The 8,519-nt window shown below is 33.8% G+C and overlaps 2 protein-coding genes across 2 annotated transcripts in view; one reads left to right on the top strand and one right to left on the bottom strand.

Moving 5' to 3' along the window:
• Window positions 1-2,577: 2,577 nt before the first annotated feature.
• Window positions 2,578-7,201, bottom strand: ing5a (inhibitor of growth family, member 5a). Its single transcript, XM_016554584.1, has 8 exons — window positions 7,108-7,201; window positions 6,534-6,605; window positions 6,209-6,375; window positions 5,045-5,156; window positions 4,846-4,948; window positions 3,574-3,709; window positions 3,436-3,497; window positions 2,578-3,355 (listed from the first exon to the last, which is right to left on the bottom strand). The coding sequence occupies exons 1-8, from the start codon at window positions 7,142-7,144 to the stop codon at window positions 3,316-3,318; spliced, it is 729 nt and encodes a 242-aa protein (XP_016410070.1). The 5' UTR covers window positions 7,145-7,201; the 3' UTR covers window positions 2,578-3,315.
• A 913-nt stretch (window positions 7,202-8,114) lies between these two features.
• The window catches only part of impact (impact RWD domain protein), a 34,950-nt gene continuing 34,545 nt past the window's right edge, over window positions 8,115-8,519 (top strand). The window contains exons 1-2 of the mRNA XM_016554589.1: window positions 8,115-8,186; window positions 8,323-8,392. Coding sequence (XP_016410075.1) covers window positions 8,348-8,392 — 45 coding nt within the window. The 5' untranslated portion in view covers window positions 8,115-8,186; window positions 8,323-8,347. The remainder of the gene's footprint in view (window positions 8,187-8,322; window positions 8,393-8,519) is intronic.

The following is an 8,519-nucleotide window of genomic DNA, read 5'->3' on the forward strand; positions in this document are numbered from 1 at the left end:
AAGACATATTTAAAAAAAAAAATTTATTAAAAATGTAACAAAAAAAAATGAAATCAAAATATTAACAAATAAGATTGTAAATATATATATATATATATTTTTTTTTTAAATGTACTAAAATGATTAAAACTTTAAAAATAAAATGAAGAGGGAAAATATAAAACTAAATTCAAAATATTAATAAATACTAAGTATAGTAATGATACCAAAACAACACTGCTTCATATCACAAAACCTTACATAAATTTCAAACGACAGAGGAGACGTAATGGTAAATATTTATTTGTTTTTACGAAAAGCTGAACGGAACATCTAGTCCATATATTTCAGGGATAGTTAAACATGAAAAAATAAAACGCTACTTGATTGTCACACTTTCAACCTTGTGGATTCTTCTCAGTACTGATGACACGATACAACGTACAGGTACGTGTGTTCAATAAGGTAGTCTCACGTCAGTATGATGGAAGAAATATTTCATGTTTTATATTCGGATCACATATAGAATGATAAAATAACACAAGAGCAGCGTTAACACCGCTTGATCTCACTTTGGTTGATCCACTGACAGTTGGTTTGCTTTTCCAACCTTTAAAAAAAGCCATTAAAAACGGCATTGAATCGGAAAGCGTTCTGGCCGTAAGTGCCAAATCTGGTCGATTAAAAAGTGCATCAAAGCTGCTGGAGAAATGATGGCAGATACTGCCAAAACCACACGCTTAAAACATTCAGAACTGGAGCAAGACGCTTCTTCAAGACGGAGTTTGAAACATGGTGGTTTATGCTAGCCCCTTTCCGCGCATGGGATGAAACGTTAACTGTGACTTTTTATCTCACTATTTGGACTTTGTTCCTGGCAATTATGAGTTTATATCTCACAATTCTGAAACTAAAGAATTGCGAGATATAAAGTCGCAATTCTGAGAAGAAATGTCTGAATTGACAAATTCGCAATTGCGAGAAAATTTTTTTATTACAAGATAGAAAGTCACAATAACATTTTTTATTCCACGGAAGAAGCAAAAAAACGCAATTGCGAGATATAAACTAAAGATAGGTATTCTGAAGAAAGAAAAATTGATCTCACAATTATTATTTTTTGCCACAGAATAAAAAAGGTAATTGTGAAATTTTATCGGATTTTGTTTCTTGCAATTGTGAGTTTATATCTCACAATTCTGAGAAAAAAGTAAGAATTGTGAGACAGAAACTAAAGAATTGCGAGAAAAGTCTAAACTGACATATAAACTTGCAATTGCAAGAAAAAAAATCTAAATTGTGAGACATAACCTCAGAATTACGAGATAAAAAGTCACAATTACATTTTTTATATTTTTTATTCCGCGGCAGAAGCAAAAAAAAAACACACACACACACAATTGCGAGATATAAACTAAAGAAATATAAACTATTTTTTTGTGCCACGGAATTAAACTTGCAATTGTGAGAAAAATGTCAGAATTCAAAGATACAAATTAAAGCATATAAACTTGCAATCGCAAAAGAGTCAATATTGTGAGATATAAACTCAGAATTATGATTAAAAAGTCGCAATTGTCTTTTTTTTTTTTACTTTTTATTACATAGCAGAAACAGAAGAATTGCTTTTTTGGTTTCTGCCACAGAATAAAAAGTAATTGTGGCTTTTTATAAACTAAATATATAATCTATGATACAAACTAAAGAATTGTGAGATATAAACTCGCAACTGCGACAAAAAGTCAGAATTGCCAAATATAAACTCAAAGCATAAAAAGTCGCAATTACCCTTTTTATTTTTTATTCCCTGGTGAAAACAAAAACACAACTGCAAGATATAAACTAAAGAATTGAGAAATGTAAACTCGCAGTTGTGAGAAAAAACTTTATATATTTTATATCTCGCAATTTAGGTTTTTTTTTCATGCCACAGAATAAAAAACATTATTGCGGCTTTTTATCTCACAATTCAGACTTTGTTTTTCGCCATAATGAGAAAAAAAGGCAGAATTGCGACATGACTTCTTGACTTGATTCAAGTTTATTGTCACATCAGCTTCAGAATTGCGACATTTTGAGAATGGCGAGAAACAAATCTGAATTGTTAAATAACTTCGTTATTTTTTAATTCTGAGGTGGAAACAAGCTTCCACAGTAGTTAGTCGCTTTAAAGGAACACTCCACTATTTTTGAAAATAGGCTCATTTTCCAAGTCCCCTAGAGTTAAACAGTTGAGTTTTACCGTTAATCGCATCCGTTCAGCCGATCTCCGGGTCTGGCGGTAGCACTTTTAGCTGTAGCTTAGCATAGATCATTGAATCTGATTAGACCGTTAGCATCTCGCTCAAAAATGACCAAAGAGTTTCGATATTTTTCCTATTTAAAACTTGACTCTTCTGTAGTTACATCGTGTACTAAGACCGACGGAAAATGAAAAGTTGTGATTTTCTAGGCCGATATGGCTAGGAACTATACTCTCATTCCGGCGTAATAATCAAGGAATAATCATCTATGCTAAGCTGCAGCTAAAAGTGCTACCGCCAGACCCGGAGATCGGCTGAATGGATTAGAAAACGGTAAAACTCAACTGTTTAACTCTAGGGGAGTTGGAAAATGAGCCTATTTTCAAAATAGTGGACTGTTCCTTTCAGTTCTGCAAAATATTCTTGCTAACAGCGAAGGATAAACAAAATCTGAATGGGAAAAAAGAAACTTAAACAACGGCACGTATGCGGAGTGAGATTTTGGATTGTCGTCTGTAATTACATAGTTATAACAATAAAACGTATCACTTGCACTTCAAAATTTCACTCTGCTCGAACAACAAGTTGAATTTCAAAGCAAATCGATAGTTGCAGAAAAAAAGTAGTCGCGTTATACTTTAAGTGCAAGAACGGCAAATACAAATCATATGTTTGCTGCTGAATTCAGCGTGTTAAAAGTTCGCTAAATTCTTTCGAACGACTTGTGCCACGCTAAAAACATTTCACGAGCAAAGCACAATGACATGATATTTGCTTGAAGCTTCGTAAAAATTTAAATACATACTAATCAGTAAGTAAAAAGAAAAAAAATATATATATATCATATATAATATATCCTAGATTGTCTGAAAATGACAATTTGACACCACAGAATGAAACTTAAACATATGGAAACATTTCAAGTACTTTGAAAAATAAAAACTTTGTTTCCTCGCGACCCTCGAATATTTCATCATGGCCATATAAAGGAGTATATATTATCCTATTTTACCACTATATATATATATATATATATATGCATACGTATATATTCATATAGAAATGTAATCTCTCAGCGTTACAAATGTGCATCTCATTTTTTCTTTCGATCCTGGGTGCATCGAGGACAGAACCTGGAAGACAGAAAAGAGACGTTGTTTTCTGATGTTGTAAACAGAGATATTGCCGGGTTCTCGTGAACAGACTGACGTACCATTTCCCTTTGGGTTTGGTTGTCAGATCAACGCAAGCGAAGTGAAACCACTCAATGGGACACTGTTAACAAAGGCATTTTGGTTAAATAAATACTATGAGGAAATGCTAGTAAACCGTTTAAAGCGTCACGTCGTACGTCTGGGTTGTCGCATCCGATCATTTCTCCATATGACACTTGGTGGCACAGGCAGTATGTGGGCTCATTGGGGTCAACGGGCATGTCTAAGACGTCTGACGGGTGAACTGGAAGGATGGATTCAGAGAACTCAGGGCTGCGGAGACGAGAAAATAACGTAAATGTCACTTCAAACCTGTATTTTTGAGTAAACATCCAAGATGTAGCTGAGTCTGTTTCTTCATCAGATTTGAAGAAATGTAGCATTGCATCACTTGCTCAGCAAAGGATCCGAATGGGTGCCGTCAGAATGAGAGTCCAAACAGCTGATAAAAACATCACAATAATCCACAGCACTCCAGTCCATCAGTTAACATCTGGAGAAGAGAAAAGCTGAAACAAATCAATCATTAAGACGTTTTTAACTAAAATTCCAAGTCCATAAAACATAATAACGCTTCCTCTAGTGAAAAAGTCCACATAACATCAACCCACATATGTGACCCTGGAGCACAAAACCAGTCATAAGGGAGATTTATACATCATCTGAAAGCTGAATAAATAAGCTTTCCATTGATGTATGGTTTGTTATGATAGGACAATATTTGGCCGAGATACAACTATTTGAAAATCTGGAATCTGAGGGTGCAAAAAAATCTAAATATTGAGAAAATCACATTTAAAGTTGTTCAAATGAAGGTCTTAGCCATGCATATTACTAATGATTCAAAAATTAAGTTTTGATATATTTACGGTAGGAAATTTACAAAATATCTTCATGGAACATGATCTTTACCTAATGTCCTAATGATTTTTGGCATAAAAGAAAAATGGATAATTTTCCCCCATACAATGTATTTTTGGCTATTGCTACAAATATACCCCAGCGACTTAAGACTGCTTTTGTGCTCCAGGGTCACATATTTGTTTAGAGCTGTTTTGGACTGCTGTTTGATCTGTGCAGATTTCTCTCCTGATTCAGACCAGACCACTTTTTCACTGGAGGAAGCGTTATTATGGATAGTATTTGAGTTAAAAATGTCTTAATGCTGGATTTGTTTCTTATAAATGCAGTTTTTGGCTTCACAAGATTAATTGGATTACTTGTGGATTATTGTGGTGTTTTTATCAGCTGTTTGGACTCTCATTCTGACGGCACCCATTCACTTCCATTGGTGAGACAGTGATGCAATGCTGTATTTCTCCAAATCTGATGAAGAAACAAACTCATCCTAATAAGCTTTCATTTGCGGTTGAACTGTTCCTCTAAAGTTCGTGCTCTGCGACTCTCACCTGTTCTTCGTTTTCTTTTTCCGTGGCGAGTCGTCGTCTGAGGGTTTGCGTCCTCTTCCTTTCGGCCGCCGTTTTTCCTTCAGGCTTCCTCGACCGCCTACTTCTACGAAGGACAGCAGTTTGGTTTTATTCTCCTCGTACATCATGTTGATTGTGACATATGTTATATTTGGCCAAATCAAGCCACAGTCTGTCTTACTCTTGGCCGTTCTGTTGTCTGGACTTTCGTAGCCACTGACGTCCAACTTTTCCTTCAGCTCATTCTCAAAGCGAGCGAGATCGGCATCCAGCCTTCGGATGTGTTTGTCCACCTGGTGAGAGAAGGCTCACGTTATTTTTTTATAATAATACCAAGAACAAAATGAATGCAGATTCCCAATGCAAACGTACAGTATTTGAATCAAACTATTTAAACACATTAGTCATTGACTATTTATTAAATAAACATCTTTCTGTTTATCATGATTCAGAGAGCAAGAAATACTTTAGTCTAATTTCATTTTGATTTCGGATAAAATGTCAAAACTAAATTTTATTTATTGCCTAAATGAAGTTCAACTAAAAATCATATACCTATTTGCATTTATAAATTGCAAATTCTACTCAATTAAATATTTTAGAGCCGAGTATAAAATACCAAAAATATATTGGATAAATCTGATTTTTGGGAATACAACAGTTTCTACTCAATGAGTGTAAAATACAGATTTTATATTTACTATAAACCTATTGTATCATTTTGACAATAAAACAGTTTCTGCTCAATTACATATTTTACAGCAGAGTATAAAATAGATAATTATGTTTACTATTAAAAAAATTCTATGATTTTTGGCAATACAATTTTTCTACTCAATTTAATATTTTTGAGCCGAGTATATGATACAGAAAATTATATTTACTATAAAAATTTGAATGATTTTTAACAATTTCTACTCAATTTAATATTTCAGAGCTGAGTATAAGATACAGACAATTATTATTGACCATAAATAAAAATTCTATGATTTTTGACAATAAAAGTCTTTACTCAATATTTTAGAGCCGAGTATAAAACACATAAAATTATATTTACTATTAAAAAAAATCTATGATTTTTGACATCAAAACATTTTTTACTCAATTAAATATTTCAGATCTGAATATAAAAATTAACAGAACATTGTTTACTACAAGAAAAAATTGCCTATTCTATGATTTTTGCCAACAATAAACATTTAGAGGCATTTTCAGTATAGAAAATCCTGAAATCACAAATTAAAAATTAATTCACATGAATGAATTAATTAAAAAATATTGTAATATTTCCAGGTTTCCACCCAAAGGTGATTAAAGTCACTCGCATCTAAACTGGATTACTGACCATTTCGTACGTCTGCATGGCGAGCTGCACTTTGTCGTCGCTGTATTCTTTGCATTTGCTGAATCCGTTCTGAATCTTCTGCAGGTGCTCCACTCTCTGATCCGGAGCCAGATTTCGGACGTTTTTAATGTATTCTTCTGCGAGCTTATTGATTTCACATTTCTTTTCTGCAACAGAAGAAGAAGAAACTGTCACATATTCACATAAAAACACATCCATCCATTCCACCCAAGTTGTGTTTTTTGTAAATCATATTTAATGTTCCAATGATGCCCAGAAATGCTCCCTAGGTAGACAGCACACTAGGATTTGAGAGTCATCTCACCCTCGGCTCTGTTGTCCAGTTCCCGCATGAGTGTGAAGTTTCTCTGGAGCTCACAGGGCAGGTTTTCAATGCCTAGGGTCATAAAAGAAACACATTCATCATTTAATATGTTGTTTACATACACGAGGAAAGTTCTGGATTGAGTCAGTCACTGTCCTCTCTTTATTCTGAAGCAGAAAACATACAGAAACCTGTCTGTTTATATTAAACACGTGTTCTTTCCATACACACACTACATTACAACAACATGAGTCTGTTGACTTAGCATGTTGTTAGCATGCTGGCTAACTAACGTTACTTTCTGTCCTGTGTTTACAACTTGCCGTGGCTTTACAGTAGATGTATATATAATGACCTAACAACTACATAAAATAATAAATTAGATTTACGCCGTTTCATAGAGTCGACATGAAGCTAATCAACCTGTTGGCTTAACGTTACTAGCTGCAGCTCGCTAATGCTAATCTGACATTAGCCACCAAAACATCCTCAAACTGGGCCTTTCAAGACGCCTTCATCCCGCCTAAAATGCCGTTAAATCCATCGTAATGCTCCCGAAATGAATTCTACTCACTGTCGAGATAATGTTCGAGATAAATCGCTGTCGCCATGGCGACGATCTTCACTCTTTCGCGGCGTGTTTTTCTCCTCCGCCAGCCCGCGTGAGGTGGAACAACATTGGCATGTCATGAATAATTAATGAGGCAACTCTCTGCTAGTGGCTGATTGGTGACGCTTTTGAATGCCGTGTTTTCATTGGCTGGCAGTGGGGCTTGGCTCATTAGCGTTATTTCGACGTCCATCGCCGTAGATCGATAGATGGAGAGAGAGATAGAGAAAGATAGATATGACAATAAACAAAACTTTAATACAAATAATTGTAATAATATTTTACATTTTAAACTATAAAATAAGTATTATTGTCAGCATATATATATATATATATATATATATATTAAGGTATCGCATTTAATAATAATAAGAATTTAAAATTGAACCAAAATATCATATTTAATATATTAATTTAGTGATAAATGAAACATTATTTTACAATATAATAATAAATAATAATAATAATAATATAATAATTTGAATGCATTATTAAAATAAGTAGTATTAGCATAATATTTATTATCAAATATATTGATTTTTTTTGTATGATTTCATTAATAATCAAAAACATTTACACTTAGTCATTTAGCAGACAGTTTGTTTAATGATAATAATAAAATAATAATAAAAATGCTTCTATTGTCCTCATTTGCAAGTCGATTTGAATAAAAGCATCTGCTAAATGACAAAATTTAATGTAATAATATTAATAATCAAACACACAAATATAGTAATTATATATAATACTTTATTCTATAAAATTAATGATCAAATATAACATTTATTTATTTAAACATCAACAATTCAATGTAGCAATATATATATATATATATATATATACTTATTAAATTTATTAAATATAATAAATAATAAAAATTAAAAATTATTATTTTATCCTATTATTTTAATATTCAAATGACGCAAAAACAATATTCAAAAATGTGGCGCCCACGTGACTATGCTCTAACCCGGAAGCGCTGTGAGTGGCTCTGACGCGTGTGAACAGCGCTGAGTGTGAGTTGTTTTGGAGTTTTTCCTCCTGTAAGATCACACGTGCTTTACTGACACTTTGAACACATGACTCTACTGCTCTACTGCCTCCATCGATAGTTACAGTATATGATTATACATATTAACGAGTCAGAAAGACTGTAACTGTGTCTTTAACTCTTCTCAGCTCAGCGATGCATGTGTTGAATTAGATGGACGCGTCAGAGGAGCGCGATGACGCGGACCTGCGGGCTCAGGTGAGTCGGTCACGTGATGTGTGTGTTGCGATGATTTCCCGCGCTCAGCTGCTGTGTGTGTGTGAGCGTGCGCGTGAGTGAGTGAGTGAGTGAGTGTGCGTGCGTGCGTGCGTGAGTGTGAGTGAGT

Source organism: Sinocyclocheilus rhinocerous, unplaced genomic scaffold (genome assembly GCF_001515625.1).
Source record: "Sinocyclocheilus rhinocerous isolate Xijiao unplaced genomic scaffold, SAMN03320098_v1.1 scaffold1277, whole genome shotgun sequence".
NCBI classification, from domain to species: domain Eukaryota; kingdom Metazoa; phylum Chordata; class Actinopteri; order Cypriniformes; family Cyprinidae; genus Sinocyclocheilus; species Sinocyclocheilus rhinocerous.

What these genes read in the sequence shown, in the direction of transcription:
- ing5a (XM_016554584.1), bottom strand. Translation starts at nt 7,144, where the DNA reads ATGGCGACAGCGATTTATCTCGAACATTATCTCGACA. An exon ending in CCATGCAGACGTACGAAATG is followed by an intron (nt 5,157 to 6,208) that starts GTCAGTAATCCA and finishes TTCTCTCACCAG; the next exon opens with GTGGACAAACACATCCGAAG. An exon ending in AGACAACAGAACGGCCAAGA is followed by an intron (nt 4,949 to 5,044) that starts GTAAGACAGACT and finishes TGTCCTTCGTAG; the next exon opens with AAGTAGGCGGTCGAGGAAGC.